Source organism: Canis aureus, chromosome 10 (assembly GCF_053574225.1).
Source record: "Canis aureus isolate CA01 chromosome 10, VMU_Caureus_v.1.0, whole genome shotgun sequence".
Classification (NCBI taxonomy): Eukaryota; Metazoa; Chordata; class Mammalia; order Carnivora; family Canidae; genus Canis; species Canis aureus.
Window position 1 is genome coordinate 47,025,311 of NC_135620.1, and position 20,344 is coordinate 47,045,654.

Genomic DNA, 20,344 nt, shown 5'->3' on the forward strand with positions numbered 1-20,344 from the left:
AAATAGTAAATAGTGAAACCACATCTTGAACATCCATATGTCAATGAGGAACTCAGCACTTTTGAACTTTTCCTTTCCTCTCCTTTCTAAATCTTTGCTTACTTAATATGGAATTTGAAATCAAGTTACACATTTTCAATTTTAAGAGATACTTGTGACGGGCACTGAGGGGGGGCACTTGATGGTATGAGCACTGAGTGTTATTCTATATGTTGGCAAATTGAACACCAATAAAAAATAAATTTATAAAAAAATAAAATTATAAGAATCCATTAAACAAACAAACAAACAAACAAAAAAGACCAATTCAACCCAAACCGGGATTATAAATATTTAAACTGTTAAGCTTCTTTTAAAACATTGCAATGATCAATTTTTTCTTGTTTAAAGGAAATCCATTTGAGAAGCAAGGATTGTTTATATGAGTGATGGTATTAAAAAACTAATAAAATACTAAGGCACACACAAAAAATAAAAGTATCTTAATAATAAGAACAAATATATTTTTCAGTCCAATTTTATTGGCCTTTGTGGTTATTAGATGCTGATAATAGGCTGATCACTGTAGCTACAATTCTTTATTTCTTTCCTCTAGTGGAAAGTTAAGAGAGGCTACACTGAAGGTTCAAGTCAAATGACACTTTAAATCTGAGATCCCCAGCCCAAATGTATATTGATAGATGAATGGATAAAGAGGTGGTATATATGTACAATGGAATATTACTCAATCATCAAAAGGAATTAAATCTTGCCATTTGCAACAACATAGATGGAGCTAGAGTGTATTCTGCTAAGCAAAATGAGTCAGAGAAAGACAAATACCATATGATTTCACTCATGTGGAATTTAAGAAACAAAACAAATAAGCATAGGAGAAAAGAAAGAAACCAAGAAACAGACTCTTAAAAAAAAAAGATTTACCTATTTATTTTAGAGAGAAGGAGAGAGAGAAAGGGAGAGAGAGAAAGACATGAGCAGGGGAGGGGAGAGGGAGAGAATCTCAAGCAGACTCTCTGCTGAGCACAGAGCCCATTATGGGGGTTAATCTCTTGACTCTACGAGCATGACCTGAGCCAAAACCAAGAGTTGAATGCTTAACCAACTGAACCACCCAGGCACCCCAAATAGACTCTTAAGTATAGAGAACAAACTGATGGTTCCCAGAAGGGAAGTGGGTGGGAGGATGGGGGAAAATAGGTGATAAGGATTAAAGAGTACACCTACCATCATGAAAAACATAAAATAATTAAAACAAAAATAAATCTGAGATCCAGACTTCAGTATTAAGAGAATCTATTTCTATTTCATGATGTTAATTATCTATAACTTCACATGAATTTTCAATTATGGCAGTCTGCACATCTGAACTTTATTTCTTGAAATGAGCAAGATGGAAGACAAATTGTTATTACCATTGAGATTTGAGCTGAGTCTCAGGAGGGATTGGACTTGAGCAGATAAATATAGGTAAGGAAGGGCATCCTTAGCAGAAGGAACACTGTCAGCAGTGGCCAGAGAGGAAAGGCTGCAGAACCTGGAGCTACAAAGACCAATGGTACTTTAATTCTGCAGTAGTTCAAGTGAAGAAGAATGAAGGCGTGGAAAGAGTTGAATGTGAGGGACAGAGCAGAGCTAGAATGCACAGAACATGGTGATTGGCTATAAACAGTGAGGGAAAGAAAGTTGTCAACAAGAACACAGAGTTTTTAGGCATCTGTGTTAAGAAAGAGGAGGCTTAAGAGAGGGAAGGTAAAGGCAAGAAAAGATGCTGAGTTCATTGTAGTCCTATTACATTTGAGATGCCTATCTAGTCTAGATGTCCATAGGCATTTTCATAACCTGTGTTTGTAGCTGGGGAGAGGTTAGAACTGGAGACCCAGATTTGGAACAAGTGATAACTGAAGCCTTGGGAGTCGATGAGATCACTATGAACACGGAAATAGGGTCTTCCGTAGCAGCGGTCAGGCCATAATCTCTGGGCTAAGGCCACAGCCACTTGCTGAGTTTTGGCAAGGAGGGTGAATGGGAAATGAGATCCAGGGGAAACCTGCTATTTTGGATTCTCAGTGTTACACACAGAGTACTCCCATACCTCTGCTGGGGTGACTGAGTACTAAGGTATATGGCTACCGAAGCAGTACACAGAGAGAACTTCTTGGGCCAAAATATTAATTCTGTTACAGGTGTTTTACATTTAAGATCTCATGACCTCACTTGGTTCTTCACAATCACTTTCCTCACCAGTGATAGATTGAGATGTAAATGACTGATAGGGTTGTGAGAATTATGTAAAACAATGCATTTAAAGTTCTGAATGACAGTAAGTACTTGATAAGTGGAAGCTATTGTATTACTAACAATTTTAGTTTACGTGTAATTGACACAATGCTATCGAAACACAGAACTAGCAAATACTTGTTAATACTGATTTGCAAATGGTGCTACTTAAACAAATATCTGTAGGGAGGTGCCTGAGGGACTGCTTCAAGGTTGGGGGAGTAGGTACAATGCTGGGCTCTGATCTCCCTGCCAAGCCACAGGAAGCATGGTTTTATCTGTTTTGGTTATCAGACATTAGCACAAAATTGTGTTTACATAATGGACTTGACTGAAAAATGAGAGTTGTTTGAAATGAGCATAGACCTGAGGGCAAAAGTGGTAGGAACAGCTACAGAACCCAGACAGAGTCAGATGGGACTATCTACCAGAACTGTGGCTTCTGTAGATGGCTCAGCACAAGGGGAACTGGGAAAACACCACACACTCCTTCCACCCTCCTGTCTCCTTCTGGGGCTCCCTACTAGCTGAACCCAGTGGAACACAGGTGGCCTCCATGGACCCAGAGCTGGGTGGAGGAGGTAGGAGAGTGGCTGGTGAGGGGCACATCTTGTCAAAATAGAACTGAGGAACAGCCTGGCCCTAGTGGGTGAGACTCCTACACTATGCTCTTTGAATTTGTGTATTACATTTGACTTAAAAATGGACCTATCAAAAAAAAAAAAAAATGGACCTATCTATGCCCAGAGTATGTGACTCAAACATTTAATGGAATTGCTTCTCTGGCTTTCATGGTTTGGGATGGCTTTCCCTCAAGTGACTGCACAGACAGCCTCTGTCTCCTTGCTGCCAAAACAGTCTAAGTACATCCCACATTGTCTAATTGGGAAGATAAAGGAATCGTTCTCCTAAACCATTACACTGATAAACTGCCCAGCAGCTGTGATATATAGGATCACAGCTTCTCATACTGCCATATCTATTTGGCACCACATCTGTGCAGTCCCTAAAACATAGCCCCTGCCCTGTGGCACCTGGGAGGCTCCCCAGGCTATATGAGAGCATTAGCCAAGCCTCAAAGGCTAAGCAAGAATTAGCTGGTTGAATGTGGACATAAAAGCACTGGAGGAGGGTGAAACAGGCACAGAGTATAGCTCATGAGAAGAGATTCCAAAGATTAGCCCTCAAGAAGAGCTGCTGACGTGTTTAAAATGACGTCATTGTCACTGGAATAAATGTGGGGCCTGGCATGGGTCCGAAGGGACTACATTAACTGTGATACCCAGGGTTCCTCAAGAACCTTCTCTTAAGGGAGGACACACAGACTAGCACCTCTTGAGACATTCAGGCCTGCAGTTTGATAGAGGAAAACTGACAAGTTTAGTTGCTGTTCTACCTGGCAAATGTGTCTGTAATTTACTAATGCAAAAGATTTTTTTAAAATAGAGGGAAGGGGATGTGACCAGACAAGTTGCTTTACTTCCAGAAATAGGTGACTTCCATTCACAGAAATAATTCGCATAAGGCCCAGGAGACAGCAGATTTCAGAATTGTCGTAAAGGAATTTCTAAACTAAACGATAGAGGTGAGAGGGTCCCTGAGCCCTCTTCTACTATGAGTTAAGATCATAACCCCTTGGTGAGCTAGAGGGAGCGATGCTTCAGACAGCAGAGCTTCTGTCCTGTTTAAGAGTAAAGAGAAGCAAAGTATGGGAACTGTATTTTCAGTGGACAATGCACAGACCCATTTTTAAAGACAATGAATAAAATGTCAGAGATGGTTTTCTGGCCCAGGCACATATATATGGTGGTGGGGAGGGCGGCAGCCATCAGGTTAGGTGAGTGGTTTCCCTGAGGGGTCAGTTAGCAAAGGCCCAGAGAGCCTTTGCTATGGCTTAGAGCTTATGTTACCTTCAAGCGCCCCCACCTCCAAGGCTGCCACCATGTCACCAAGCTGGTTGTGAGATGGCTTTTCTAGAATCACTTGCATGTGCAGAGAATTGGCTTCCTGTTACGGTCAGTCCCGTAAGAAGGGGAACAAGAATCAAAGTACTTTTGAAGGAAACAAAGGGAATCTTCATTAGCTCAGGATCGGCCTGTTTCCTGCTCCTGGGGTTTAAAGTGTGTGGGAGGGTAGGCACACAGCAGGACACAAAGCCATTAGTAGTTCTTCCTCCTTAAGTGCCTTAGTTCCAAGATGACTTAAAAAAAAAAAACACCAAAAAAAAACAAAAAAACACCAAAAAAACCCACCAAAAACCAACCTTCCGGTGAGGCTAACACAGACCATGGTTTGATACAGATTCACGTGGTCAAGCTGGCTTTGTGCCAGGCTCCTGCACATAGTACTTGACACAGAAGTCAGTGATTTAGATGTTTTTCTCCCATTTTACAATTGAATAAAATGAGACAAAATTTCAAGACCAAAGCTTTTAACTACTCCACTATCCTATTGATTGTGCTAGGTAATTAGTAATTCACAAAATAATCACCTGGATTTAAGATGTATTACTTTCATTTACAATTCTTCCTTCAACTTAAACATATTAAGAATATACATGGTCTGTCAAACATAGTGCTTGATGCTGGAGAGTTGACGATGAACAAAAAGTAGTTCTTGAGGGAGCTCACGGTCTAAGGATGGAAACAGACATGTCCGTTATTTATTAGAACACCACCATTGAATTGATTGTGTGCTTTTCTGTAAATAAAAATATTTTAAAGTTACAAAAGAAATACAACAGTACGTACGTGAAGCAGTAAGTGAACATCTATCTTCTTCCTCACCCCGCCCTTGATTTCTAAGCCTGGCAATTTCATTATCCAGAGTACTACTGTTATTAAATTGGTGTATGAGTTCTAGGCTTTTCTCTCTGTTTGGCAAAAATGAGATCATACATATTGTTCTGTGTCCTTTCTTTTTTCCTTCTCTTTATTTTTATTTTTTACATCTTGTTTTCTTAAAGTATCAGAGACAGAACGCCATGCAAATTTCTAATCTTCCATTATATGTAAGAACCATCATGTATTTAGCCATGCTCCTGTTCATGAATTTTGTGTTGTTTCCAACTTGTGGCCATAGACTGTGATGAAGATCTGTGCACCAGGCAATCTCTTTGCATATTTTTACCAGTAATTATGGAAGATACATTTTTATTATAATTTTAAAAATTAATATACAGTATAATTGACTCTGTACAGTCCTATGAGTTTTAATGTTTTAGAGATTTGTGCACCTGCCACCACAATCAGAATACAGAACCATCCATCACCCCAGAAGGCTTACTGTATTGCCCCTGTGGAGTCACATCTCTCCATCTTCTAGTCCCTGGCAACCACTCATCTGCTCTTCATCCTTAAAAGACTTCTTTTCGAAAATGTCATATAAATGCAATCATACAGCATGTAGCCTGCTGATGCTGCCTTATTTTACTCAGGATAATGCCATTTTGTTGCAAGTATCAGCAGTTTGGTCTTTGTGTTGTTGAGTAGTATTCCTTTGTATGGATGTTGATGCATTTATGTACTAAGGGTCATTTGGATATTTCCAGTTTTGAGTGATTATAAATAAATGGAAGTGCTATAAACAGTCCTTGCATAAACAAAAGTCTTCGTTTCTCTAGGCTAAATACCGGGAGTAGCATTGCTGGGTGATATGATAAATGTAAGTTTGACTTTGTAAAAAAAAAAATGTTGAAGCATTTTCACAGCAATCGGCCCATTCATTTTACGTGACAACCAGTGACAAAATGAGAGGTACAGTTGTTGTGCATTCCAGCCAGCACTTAGTGTAGGTTGTTTTGTTTTTAGCCATTCTAATAGGTGTATAGTAGTATCTCATCATAGCCTTTTTAAAAAAGATTTTATTTATTTATTCATGAGAGACACAGAGACCCCGGCAGAGGGAGAAGCAGGCTCCCTATGGGGGAGCTCAGTGAGGGACTCCATCCCAGGACCCCAGGATCACGACCTGAGCAGAAGGCTAACGCTTAATCACTGAGCCACCCAGGCATCCTGCTCATCATAGTTTTAATTAGCATTTCCCTGATGGCTAATGCAATGGGACATCTTTCTGTATGCTTTTTTGCCATCCATATGTCTTCTTTGGTGAAATGTCTCAAGTGCTTTGCTCATTGAAAAAAATGAATTGTTTTCTGACTGTTAAGTTTTGAGAATTTTTTTAATACCTTCTAGACACAAGTTGTTTGTCAGATATGTGATTTGCGAATATCCTCTCCCAGTCTGTAGTTTGTCTTCTTATTTTAACGCTGTTGTTTACAGACCAAAGTTTTATTTATTTTTCTTTTTTTTTTTAGACCAAAGTTTTAAATGTTGATAAAATCTAATTTGTCTGTTTTTGTCCTTATGGATCACACTTTTGGTGCCATAGCTAACAACTCACAGCCTAACCCTAACATTATGAAGATTTTTCTTCCATATCCCCAACTTTTTATGTTTTTACATTTTATAGGTTTCCTTTTCAGTAAATTTTTGTTTTAAGGTTGGAGGGTTTTGTTCAGGGTTCAGTTATTTTTGCATATTCGTATCCAATTGTTCCAGTACTGTTTCTTGAAAAGACCAGACTCTTGTCACTGAATTGTTGAAAGATACATTTTTTATGTGAAATGATGTTAATAGGAGTATAGTATAATTGCTAATGAGTTTTGAAGCCAGGAGGCTTAAATTTGAATCTCAGTTCTACCACTAATTACCTGTGTGACAATGACCAAGTACTTAACCTACTTTTGCTTTAGTTTCCTTTTCTGTAAAACAAAGATAGTTACGGTGCCTACTCTATAGGGTTGCTATGATGATTATTATATGTAAAACACTTGAAGCAGCACCTGACATATAGTAAGTGATGAATTAGGGTTAGCTTTTATGTAACTTTATAATTACTGTAGATATTGCGAGCATGTCCTGCAGACCAGGGCACTGAGGAGTCAAAGAATTTTGCTTAATTCCGTCTTGGGGGATATAGATACTTGATTGTAGAAGTAGATATACACTGCTTTGGATAGCATGAGGGCAGAGGGGAACTTGGCAGGTGATTGAATCAGGAAAAGAGCCCAGAAAGAATAGGTGGCCTGGCACCAAATGTGGATTCCTCTCACACCCAATACATTTCCAGATACCAAAAGAGCATGGTCCAATTAGACAGTAGTCTTCTCTTGGGGTGACCTGGACAGGAAAGATTGTAAGGTGGCATTGCAAAGCTTGGGGGAATTTGAAAGGCAGGCAAACTTCATTTCTGGGGGTTCCCAATTTCTCTGTCCTGTACCCTTTCCAGATTTTTGGCTGCCTCTCCTCAATGTCCTTCTTCCCTTGTCCCAGTTTCTACTAAGCTCCAGGATTCTCTAGGTCCATCCTGCCAGATTTATAAACATCCCAAATTCCCTCACATTAAAGATCTGTCCATTTACACTCCTATCCCTTCTGACAGAAAGGGCCCTGGAGAGACTCAGCACTTGAGGACCGCTTTACCATTGCCTTTCATGTGACCACCAACCAGTGTCTTTTCTATAGGCCTCAGTTTACCCTTTATGCATTGTGAGGCTTGCACCAGGCAAACTCTCAAGTCCCCTTCAGTTTAAACAAGCCTTGATTTGATGGTATCATCCATGCTACCTCCACCTCCACCTTATGGAACAAGTTTGTAAGTAAGTGTACATGCTTGATAATTTAGTGAAGTCTCACTGTGCCCTGGAAATAATAAATTTCCTGCCAACTGATTGATGTTAATTCTAACTAGAATATGTCTTACTTATTCTAGATGGAAAATTTCTGGTGTTCTAAGGTGGAGAGAGGATGCCACTTCCTCTGGGAGACAGACAAGAACCCTATTTGGCTGATAGATGGGGATGGGAAACAGGCATGCCCTTTGGGCATACTGGTTTGGCACAGCTCCTGGGTGAGAACAGTTTGTTGTTAGAGAGGCACAGCCTAGTCACATCAAGGATGTCCTTGTCTAACTCCAAACTCCCAATTAAACAATAAAAAAAGTTAGCAACTTCCTTTAGTTATTTCCAGTCTTGTGCGTTTTGGTATCTTCTCGTTAATTGCCCAATGCCTTCTTGGAAGGGACCTTGAGAATAATGTTATTGCTCAGAGGCTTACTACATACATAAAAGGATCATGGAGGACAAAAGGAGATTAAAGTGTTGGAAGCATGCCTGGGAACTGGATATCTTTGGAGGAGGTAAGAAAGCAGAGAAGATACTAAAAATACTTTAACATGGACTGATAGAAATGGCTCTAGTAGTTCTTAAGATCCAATAAAAAGAAACTAATGCCAACTTTAGGATAGATTTAAGAAAGAATATTCTAGAAGTGAATCCTATTGAGCACTTACTCATTCTTAAAACCCTGCTTCTTAGTTACTCTTTTGGGGAAAACTGTTCTGTCTTCTCATAACCCTTTTGCTTTACCTAAGTAAGCCCAACTCTCCTTCAGGCTAAATGGCCCTTCCTGAGGGAGCTTTACCTGATTCACAAATCCTCCTCCAACTTCAGCCAAGTCTGATTAAGTTTGCCATTATGCTACCCCCCCCCCCCCCCCCCAGTAACTTGTACTTCTTTCTCATAGTATTTATCATGGTTCCAGTGTTGTATTTATTTATGTGCTTAGTTTCCCACCTCTGTCTTTCACGTTTGCCTGTAAACTACGTGAGGGTTGAGATCACTGTTTTATTCATTGACGTATCTCCACGATGGAGAACAAAATCCCTGACACTCAGGAAATTTGTTTAATAGATATGGACATGTAAATATCTTCGTGAGAGGTTTTTAAACTATAGATAGTTTTCCTTTTCTGGACAGCATAAAAAAAACATTAACTAAAACCCAAATGATTCCACCAAAAATCCAGGATAGCTTGGGGGTTGTCTTGGCTTCTTTGGCTCTTTGCCAATCCCCTCATTCCAGAAATGCTTTGGCTAAGTTGGTGTTTGTTGACATTTTAAATATTTGGAAGTTTAAGATCTCTACTGCTGTTACAAAGGTGAGACATCCAAGAACACCTTGGAAAGGTTTTAAATATGGTTAATAGTAAACTTCCAAGAAATCATTCAGACAGTTGTTCTGAAGACATGATATCTTACTCCAAACACGTATCAGTGAAACTTTACCAATACTACAATCTAAGGTGATAAGAAGCATACAGAAATGCCCTCGGTATGCAATAATTTAACCTGCTTTTTCTGTTTAGCCTGCCAGCGCTTTGAAGATCAGGGAGCTGGGTTATCAGAACTTCACTATCTGCAGCAGTCCTGAGCTCGAATGTGGGAAGAGAGGGACAGCAGGCTAATTGGAATAAGCATGTTGTATTGCATTGGAATGTATTTTCACTGATAATCATAGTTAGCCTCTCATTTTTTTTCATTTGTAAAAAGAAAAGTAGTTTAAAGTGATGATCTTTGAAGTTTTATATGTTTTTATTTAAGCAAAATCATTTTTTTTTCTAAATGAAGGCTCATGTGAAGTGTAAATGTAAAAAACAGATAAAAATTGAATGGCTTCTTGAGAGCATGTATGTATTAATTTCATCTCCACCAGTCTCAGAAACTTCTGGTTTTTGTTTGTTTGTTTTTACGTATATCTTTTTATTGGAATTCGATTTGCCAACATATAGCATAACACCCAGTGCTTATCCCGTCAAGTGCCCCCCTTAGTGCCCGTCACCCAGTTACCCTATCCCCCCACTTTCCTCCCCTTCCACTACCCCTTGTTCGTTTCCCAGAGTTAAGAGTCTCTCATGTTCAGAAACTTCTGGAGCAACATTTTAGAAAATGAGAAATAGGGACACCTGGGTGGCTCAGCAGTTGAGCGTCTGCCTTCAGCCAGGGCATGATCCCAGGGCCCGGGATCCAGTCTCGCATCGGGCCCCCTGCTTCTCCCTCTGCCTATATCTCTGCCTCTCTCTCTCTCTCCCTGTGTCTCTCATGAATAAATAAATCTTTAAAAAAAAAAAAAAAAAAGAAAATGAGAATTACTTGAAATATAGTTTGAAAAAATGGCTTGGTCTCTAATTTCTAAATCAAGTTTTGTTATATGAGTGTTGATTTAGGTCTACAATCTTTCTATAATAATTTTTTAAATGTTTTTATTTTTGAAAACAAATTTTAAAGATTTTTTTTTTCCTGAGAGAGACAGAGGCAAAGACATAGGTAGAGGGAGAAGTAGGCTCCCCGTGGAGAGCTTGACATGAGACTCAATCCTAGGACCCTGGGATCATGACCTGAGCCAAAGGCAGATGCTCAACCACTGAGCTAGCCAGGTGCCCCTTTATTTTTCAAATTTTAATTACAGTGTAGTTAGCATACAGTGTTATATTAATTTCAGGTGTACAATATAGTGATTCAGCAATTCCATATATTGCTCAGTGTGCATCAAGATAAGTGTACTCTTAGGACATCTGGGTGGCTCAGTGCCACCCAGATTAAGCTTCTGATTCTTGATTTCAGCTCAGGTCATGATCTCAGAGTTGTGAGATTGAGCCTGGTGCCAGGTTGTGCACTCTGCAAGGAGTCTGCTTCACATCCTCTCTCTCCCTCTCCCTCTGCCACTCCTCCTGCTCCCACATCCTCTTTCTCCCTTTCTCTCAAATAAATAAATAAATCTTAAAAAAAAAAATCCCCTTTACACTATTTCACCCATCCCCCCCCCACCTACCTCCCCTCTGGTAACAACCTGTTTGTTCCCTATAGTGAAGAGACAGTTTTTTGGATTGTCTTTTCCCCTCCCCCACCTTTATTCATTTGTTTTGTTTCTTAAATTCCACATAGAGTGAAACCATATGATATTTGTCTTTCTCTGACTGGCTTATTTACTTACCACAATACTCTATATCCATCCACGTTGTTGTAAATGGCAAGATTTCATTCTTTTTTGTGACTATTATTTTATATATATATGGTGCTTCTATAATTGGGCTATTGTAAATAATTCTGCTATAAACATCAAAGTGCATGTATTCCTTTAAATTTGTGCTTTGGTGTTCTTAGCATAAATACCCAGTAGTGCAATTATTGAATCAGGATAGTTCTTTTTTAAATTAATAACCTCTGTATTGTCTTCCACAATGACTACACCAGTTTGCATTCCCACCGGCAATGCACAAGTGTTCCTTTTTTCCATATTCTCACCAACACTTGTTGTTTCTTGAGTTTTTGATTTTAGCCATTCTGACAGGTGTAAGGTAGTATCTCATAGTGGTTTTGCTTTGCATTTCCCTGATGATGAGTGATATTGAGCATCTTTTCACACGTCTGTTGGCTATCTGGATGTCTTCTTTGGAGAAATGTCTGTTTATGTCTTCTGCCCACTTTTAAATTGGATTATTATTATTATTGGTGTTGAATTTTAGAAGTTCTTGGTATACATTTGGATACTAACTCTTTTTGGATATGTCATTTGCAAATATCTCTTCCCATTCAGTAGATTGTCTCTTAGTTTGTTGGTTGTTTGCATTGTTGTGGAGAGCTTTTTATTTTAATATAGTCCCAATAGTTTACTTTTGCTTTTGTTTCCCTTGCTCCAGCAGACATATCTAAAAAGTTGCTATTATGGCTAACATCAGGGAAATTACTGCCTATGCTCTCTTCTTGGATTTTTATCCAAGGTCTCACATTTTAGGTCCTTAATTCATTTTGAATTTCTTTTTGTGTATGGTGTAAGAAAGTGGTTCAGTTTCATTCATGAATATAGCTGTCCAGTTTTCCCAACACTATTTGTTTAAGAGACTTTTTCCCATTGTATATTCTTATTTCCTTTGTTGAAGATTAATTGACATTAATTGACCATATAATTGTGGGTTTATTTCTGGGCTTTCTGTTCTGTTTCATTGATTTATATGTCTATTTTTCCATGACTATTTTTGTTTGCTTGTTTCAAGTTTGTATTTAAATTCTAGTTAGTTAACATATAGAGTGATACTGGTTTCGGGAGTAGAATTTAGTGGTTCATCACTTAACATAACACTTAACATCCAGTGCTGATCACAAGTGGTCTCCCCTCACTTTCTTTTTTTAATTTAACAGTTTCTTTAAATTAAATTCAATTTGCTAACATGTAGTATAACACACAGTGCTCATCATATCATGTACCCTCCTTAATGCCCGTCACCCATTTACCCCAAACCCCACCCACTTACCTTCCATTAATCCTCAGTTTATTCTCTATAGTTAAGAGTCTCTTATAGTTTGCTTCCCTTTTTTCCCCTTCCCCTACATTCATCTGTTTTGTTTCTTAAATTCCACATATGAGTGAAATCATATGGTATTTGTCTTTCTCTAACTAATTTTGCTTAGCATAGTACAATCTAGCTACGTCTATGATTATTTTTAAAGAAAAGTATTTTTGTCTTAATGAGTCATTTTTCAGAGAAATATTGAATATAAGAAAATATAAATTCAATAAACATTTTGAGTGTACCACAATGCCATTTAATAATGTTACTATGAAAGATTAGATAACAAATAACAGAGTGAACAAAACGTTTTAGGATATTATGCTTCAACTGTGATGGACAATCATTTGTTAATTTGGCAAATGCCTTGTCGTGATGGGAAAGCATTTCCTTACAAATAAGACACAGTTTAGGCAAATATTGAGAAGTGTTTGCCAAGTCTTTGCTAAGGAAAAATAGTACCAATCCCAAAGCATAAAAGATGTATGAAACTCAATATGCATCTTCCTTACTCATATAGCAAATTTAGTCTTATAATGAACTAGCTACTGGATTTAACTGGAGTCCTTCAGATCATGCTTGAGACAGAATAACCCCACACCAGTTCCCAGTGGGACTTAAAGAAGACAGCACTATAATGTAGGAAAAGGTGTTAGACACAGGAACTGATATTGGTGTGAGCCCAGATGAGAGGTCTGTCTTCTGGCAGTTTTTCTGAGGAAAACATCCCCAGTAGCAGATTCCTCTCTGGCACCAGCTATGCAACTGCAGCCATACCTTTCACAGTGTCAGTGGCTGAACTCTTCCTTAAAAAAAAAAAAAAAAAAAAAAAAAAAGATTTTATTTATTTATTCATGAGAAACATGAGAAACACAGAGAGGAGAGAGAGGCAGAGACACAGGCGGAGGGAGAAGCAGGCTCCCTGCAGGGAACCTGAGTGGGACTCTATCCCGGGTCTCCAGGATCACGCCCTGGGCCGAAGGTGGTGCTAAACCACTGAACACCCGCCGCCGCACCCCCCCCCTCCGGCTGCCTGGCTGAACTCTTTCAAGAAGGGACAGCCACATCTATAGCCATTGCATTAGGCCCTCCGCTCCTTTAGTCTCTTTGAAAGGCAATGTGTAGCTATCCTTCTCCCTGTTTTCAAAGGTTTTTGTGGGGATCTTTTTGTTTGTTTGTTTACCCCATGTTTTCCCCCCAGCATTGTGGAATGGTATCACATTCCCTATTGGTCCAAAGATCCAGAATTTCCTTAGGCATGTACAGACAAGTACAAATACATACTCTTGCTTTAGGAAAACTAGGTAGATGATTTTTAAGAGGCATCCCAGGAATCTGATAGGTATTTCTTCTCATCTCCAAAGCTCACATACAAAATCTTTCTAATACTTCATTGTAAATGGCATTACATAGGACAGACAACTCACTGATGGGAGAGGGTTTCCTGTAGCAGGCATGCTGAGTAAGGGAAGGAAAGTATAGTCAAATCTGGACCCTCGGAAGTATACGATTTCCCTTTCTGTCATTAAAAGTAAAGGGAGAGAACTGGGAGGAACAAAAGGAGAAAGAAACCAGATCCATACGCAGAAACAATTTACAAATGAAGTGTGTCTGTCTTCAAATCAACTGCTTTTCCTATTATTTCCTAAAGTCATTAAATAAACCACATCCAGTGCCAGTATAATTCAGTGAGTTCAGAGCAGATCCCTTGGTTTTGGCAAGTCACTCAACTGGTCCTAGAAATGAGGCTGGATTGAACTGGAGCTGAAAGAATTACAGTGTTTCCTTCCTCTGATGACTCTTTCTGGGAACATGCCTGGAATGAGTGAGTGCGGGAGACTAGGTGGTGTTCACTCAGAGGCACAGCTGGATATACATGTGGAAGGGGAGTTGGACTCCAGTGTTATTTTTGGAGGCTGTAATTCCACGGCTAGATTTCCTAGTTTATTTCTCTCTTACAACATTTTTCTTATCCCAACCCCTGTCTGTTCTCTAGAGATCTTAAAGTTACCACTGAGGCTTGAAACAAGATAGATGCTTCAGGATCAGGTTTGGAAACCGATTCAAGGCAAGATTTTTCTCTCTCAATCTTATGTATTGAGTTTACATTCCCATTTACATTGACTTGACTTTGACATTCTTCTTAATTAACCGGATAGAAACCTAACTCCTAATAGATCATTCTCAAAACATCACGGCACACATCCAACACTGGCAGTTGCCTTTAAAAAAAATGTACGAGGACTTCATGGCAGGCATAATGCTTGACTCAAAAAAGATATGGTAAATGAATACCAGTCAATCCTAAATACTCAGCAACCAACGAGCACCTTTCTATGACATTTTATAAAGACCATAACATTTATTTTTTTTTTCCTTTTTAAACTCAGCAATTCTCAGAACAGCCTTCTAAATATGGCAAGGAGTTCAGTTTAGATTCAGAAGAACACTTTCACTTTTAACCTCATTATTCTAGAAGTGGGAATGGTAAACTTGAATCAAGCAGATCTGGAATAAAATTTGCCCACACATCCATCCAACAAATATTTATTAAGTCTTTTAAATGTGGAGGCTAGGCAGATATTCCTATATATGTCAATGTAAAAACAGCTTTAATCCTTGTCTTAGTGGAACTTGCCATCCAAGAGAAGAGAGAGTAAATAAAATAGCCACAGATTGTAGTAATATTTATGAAGGAAACAAACAGAAGACTGAATTAGAGGATAATGGGATGAGAGTGTATAGATAGTCTAGATCAAGTAGGTAGGGACACCATCTATGAGAAAGGTATTTAGACTGAGACTCAAAGAATGAGCACAAGTTAGCCATGTGGGAAGAGGAGTCAGGCACAGAGGTCAGCATGCACAAAATCTTTGAGGAGGAAAAGGGCATGGTGATGTAACTAAGGAACTGAAAGACCTATGGGAGTTTGAATTCCAGCTAGGACTTCAGTAGCTGTGGAAGATAGAATCAGCTACTCAATCTTTTGAGCCTTCATTTTTTTCATATTGAAATATGATAATGGTGCATGCTTCACAGGTTGTTGGCAGAACTTAATGGGTATTAAATGAAGTAACATGGAGTTTACTTGAATCACTTTACATCTTCACAAAGGTCTCTGAGACTTCAGTTGGTCTTTATCACCCATTATGCTTGACCTGTCTAGTACCCTAGTCATTGTATGTAGATGTGGGGCTCAACCATTACTGGAGAAAGAATATCCTCCATCCCTAGTATTCATACTCAACAAGAGCAGAGAATAGGCACAGATTTCATTTGTTCATCTTAGAAATCAGAAGAGAAGACGGGAGGGAGGGAGGGAAGGAAGGAAGAGAACGTGAAAAGAAAGGATTTCCTTTTCTAAAATGTGCTTCATCATTTATGGAATAACTTTTAAAGGCCAGATAGGATTTTGTTTTTACATTAGGGGAGGGTTGGGATACCTGGGTGGCTCAGCAGTTGAGTGTCTGCCTTTGGCTCAGGGCCTGATGCCATATTCCCAGGATCAAGTCCCGCATCAGGCTCTCTACATGGAGCCTGCTTCTCCTCCCTCTGCCTGTGTCTCTGCCTCTCTCTCTCTCTGTGTGTGTCTCATGAATAAATAAGTATTTAGATACTTGTAAATAAATATTTTTTTCTTAAAAAAAAAAAAGAGTCTACATTTGGGGAGGGTTGAGGTTTGGGCCTACATGTTCAGGAAACAGAATAAAGAACAGAAATAATGATCATTATAGATCTTATATAGTTGACATAGTGCTTAGTTAAGTTATGTACTTTATCTCATTTAATCTTTATAAGAATCCTCCAAGATGAGTCTTGTTAGCCCCATTTTTTAAAAATAACTTTATTTTTTAAAAGATTTATTTATTTGAGAGACAGAGTGAGTAAGAAGAAGAGGAAGAGCAGGGGCAGGGGGAGGGAGAAACAGACTCTCCTGCTGAGCAGAGAACTGGACATGGGGCTGGATTCCAGGACCCCAGGATGATGACTTGAGCAGAAAGCAAACACTTAACCAATTGAGCCACCCAGGCACCCTTGTTAGCCTCATTTTGAAGAGGAGGCAAATGAAGCTCAGAAGGAAATGTGGACGTCACTCAGTCCCTCTCTTGGGGAATTCTTTGATAACGATGACAGTCTCTAAAGTTAGCATACAGTGTATATAGTTGATAAATTTCTTGAGAATACTTTATTGTGGCATTACCACATTATTGTTAACTTTTAATAATTAATGATAATTATTAATAATTAATGACAGTAATGCTATTATTATGACTTTATCTCAACTCAGCAAGCATTGCTGAATACCTAACTAATGTCACAGACACTGTAGTGGGTAGAGATATAATGCACAGCTTCGTTTTGGGGATGAAGAATAGCTGATAGTCCATGGCCGCTACGGTGAGCAGTGGGGCAGGAGTGGTTAGTAGTGTCTGGGTGATGCCATGGTAGAGTTTTGGATCTTGTCCCATGGAAGAGTAGCATTTTGAAGGACTGCTCACAAGGTTTGTTTGTTTGTTTGTTTATTAGACTTTATGTATTTATTCATGAGAGAGAGGCAGAGACATAGGCAGAGAAAGAAGCAGGCTCCCTGCAGGGAGCCCGATGTGGGATTTGATCTGGGACTCCAGGATCCCACCCTGGGCCAAAGGCAGGCACTTAACCGCTGAGCCACCCAGGTGTCCCTCACAAGCTATTTTTAGCCAGAGCTTTATAAGCACCAGTTACCTGCCGGGCCATGTTAATAACCTTCCTCATAGATTGCACACCTTCTTTCTTTTTTAGGAATGGTGGACAGTGCCATGGACCTGATCTTGATCAATTCCCTACCTCTGGTGTCTGATGCGGAAACATCCCTCACCTGCATCGCCTCTGGGTGGCGTCCACACGAGCCCATCACTATAGGAAGGGACTTTGAAGCCTTAATGAACCAGCACCAGGATCCCCTGGAAGTTACTCAAGATGTGACCAGAGAATGGGCTAAAAAAGTCGTTTGGAAGAGAGAAAAGGCTAGTAAAATCAACGGTGCCTATTTCTGTGAAGGACGAGTTCGAGGAGAAGCAATAAGGATCCGGACCATGAAGATGCGCCAGCAAGGTAATATGCCCCCTAGTCGGGGGCACGAGAGGCCCACTGAGACTCCCACACAGCCCCCGCTTCGGCAGCTGCTCAGTCAGAGACCGGGCATGGACCGTGTGGGTGTGGGGCTGGGAGACCGTGTCTGAGCTTTTCCAGCGTCGCTGTCTCTAGGTCACAGTATCCGGGATAAAAGAGCCTGGCCACCTGGCTCACATTCGACCCCTTCACTAGACGCCTGCCTAGGTCATGAGATGGAATGAAGTATATTATACATTGTACTAAGAGCTCCATGGCCTTTATTACATGCATGTAATAAATATATAATAATATAATATATAATATATAATTATAATATATAATATAATATAACATATAATAATATAATTACATATATAATATGTAATAGGAAAATAGCAATGAAGACAACTGTCCATGCCAACATATAAGCTGTTTTGAGCTTTCTTGATGATTTTTCATTAGATTCTTCATTTTGCTTGCCCCTGTGTATTCTTAACAGAAGTTAATGTTTTCAGGGGACAATGTGGTAGAAATTATGAACTTAAGAGGGAAGCACCTATCCGTAACTCAACTCGGTTACTTACTCTATCGGTTATCTGTTGTTCCAGTAACGCTGTGTACCACGCAACCGCAAACCGTCATAGTGGCACACGACAGTAAGCATTTCTTTTTTTTTTTTTTTTTTTTTTTAATTTACTTATGATAGTCACAGAGAGAGAGAGAGAGAGAGAGGCAGAGACACAGGCAGAGGGAGAAGCAGGCTCCATGCATCGGGAGCCTGACATGGGATTCGATCCCGGGTCTCCAGGATCGCGCCCTGGGCCAAAGGCAGGCGCCAAACCGCTGCGCCACCCAGGGATCCCGACAGTAAGCATTTCTAACTTGAGAGTGTAAGGCAGGTGGGCTGATTGGGTGACTCGGCTATCCTTGACTGGGCTTTCTCACACATGGTTGTTGGCTGACTGGAGACCTTGGCTGGGCCAGCCTGGCTCTGTTCCATGCCTCTATTATCCCTTCGCAGGCTAACCCGGGTATTCTCACGGAGATGGCAGACGTGCAAGAGAACAGGGGAAACATACAAGGCTCTTTGAGACTTAGCCTCAGTATTGTATGCTTTCATTCCTATCTCATTTTATTGCCCAAAGAAAGTCCAATAGCAGAGCCTAAAGTTGGAATGGATGGACATCACACAATTAAATGGCAAAGATTATGGAGACAGGGAGGGATGAAGAATTGGGGCCCTTTTTGCAGGCTAACATTCTTGGAAAAGAGACCATGATTTCATTTTATAAGTTGAGTAACCACACTTAGCTCCCAGAACACCAGGACTTTGAAGGGAAATGTTGAGAGGCTTCTACAAAGGGGCATATTACTCTTTGCTACTGCCTCACAAGGCAGTGATGTGATGGAGCCTTTTTCCCAAAATACAAGTGGTTCTAAGCTAAATCTTTAGGCCAGTCCAACAAATTGATGGCAGTTGGAGGAGACAGTATTGTGAATATCATTTCATGATTCTATTTTGCCCTAAGTCTCCCAGGCCTGGACAGGCAGGTAGATTTCTGGTATCTTGGTGCTACTTGCTGGGAGGAAGGCACAGAATTCCAGCAAATATGACCTCTCCTTGTCCTGGCTGGAATAATCTGGCCACTCACGCATCAGCCCTTTTTTTCCCTGGACTGATCATACCTATAGCAAAGAGGTCCTTTCTAGATTGATGTCATCATAGCCACAGGGACAGTGGCCTGAGAACGTGTCTTTTCAGGAGATAATGACCTTGTGAATTCTTCAGAGGCTGATTTTTAATTGCAAAAGTGATCCATATAAATAACACCCCTCTACACATATCTCTGATTGGCAATTTTTTAATATAGGAGTCTGCATTTTTTAGATCTGTGTTTCTCAAAGTTGAACATGCTTATAGATAGATCACCTGTGGGTCTTGGTAAAATGCAGATTCTGATTCAGTAGGTGCTTGAGGAGCATCCTGAGATTGTGCACTTCTAACAAGGTCCCAGGTGATAAGGTACCTCTGGGCTGTGGACCATACTTTGGGTAACAAGGGTTTAGAGTCAGCCCCTAGCTACGTTCCACCTGAAAACATTTCTTTGAATTTGTTAATGTCCGTAATTAAAAGATTTGAAAGCAGCAAGCTCATTTTAAAGTCAAAAGTGATAAAAATCACTATTCATTACAAATGAAGGAAAAGGTTTTCTTAGCAAAACTGTAATGGTCACCTTTAAATGACACTAGGGTGAGTGGGAAAAGTGTACAACAGACATTCCCAGGAATGCAGCTCTCCGGTGAGGGAAGAGAGTTTGAACAAAGGGATGTGAGGTGTGCCAAAGCTATCATGGCTAAAAAGTCAGCTCTATTATTTTTCACATTGTCATTCGGGATTTGACTTGTATAAAGAGTTATGCCTTTCTGCTGACATTTCCACATTCTGAATGAAGATAATCTGAGATTTGTGCCCTAGTGGCTTTATAGGAAAGAAATGTTGAAGTGCCACTGTGCCCTTTTCAGGCTGACCTGAGCCTGTGCTTGACTGTGAAAATAAGAACCTGGAGAGTATATTAAACTGGAATTTTGGGAGTCAAAGACCAGCTCTAATGACTGCTTCAAACTGAAAGTCTAGGCCAGTGAAGGTTAAGGAGAGCTTAAATTCAGTTAAATGAGGTAAAGGCAGGCTTGCTAGTGAGAGAGTGTGGAGAGAAGATGGCTTTCAGACTCTTATTCACCTGAGTTTTAATTCTGTCTCCACTACTTACCAGCTCTGGGTAAGCCACTTA

General features: G+C 39.9%; 1 protein-coding gene across 4 annotated transcripts in view; it reads left to right on the forward strand.

The window, feature by feature from the left end:
• TEK (TEK receptor tyrosine kinase) overlaps positions 1-20,344 on the forward strand; it is a 98,645-nt gene that overhangs the window by 25,061 nt on the left and 53,240 nt on the right. For 2 of the 4 annotated variants that reach the window (XM_077912195.1, XM_077912196.1), the window contains exons 2-3: positions 17,244-17,555; positions 18,164-18,211. In XM_077912195.1, coding sequence (XP_077768321.1) covers positions 17,244-17,555; positions 18,164-18,211 — 360 coding nt within the window. The remainder of the gene's footprint in view (positions 1-17,243; positions 17,556-18,163; positions 18,212-20,344) is intronic. The other 2 variants (XM_077912197.1, XM_077912198.1) reach the window with 1 other exon arrangement.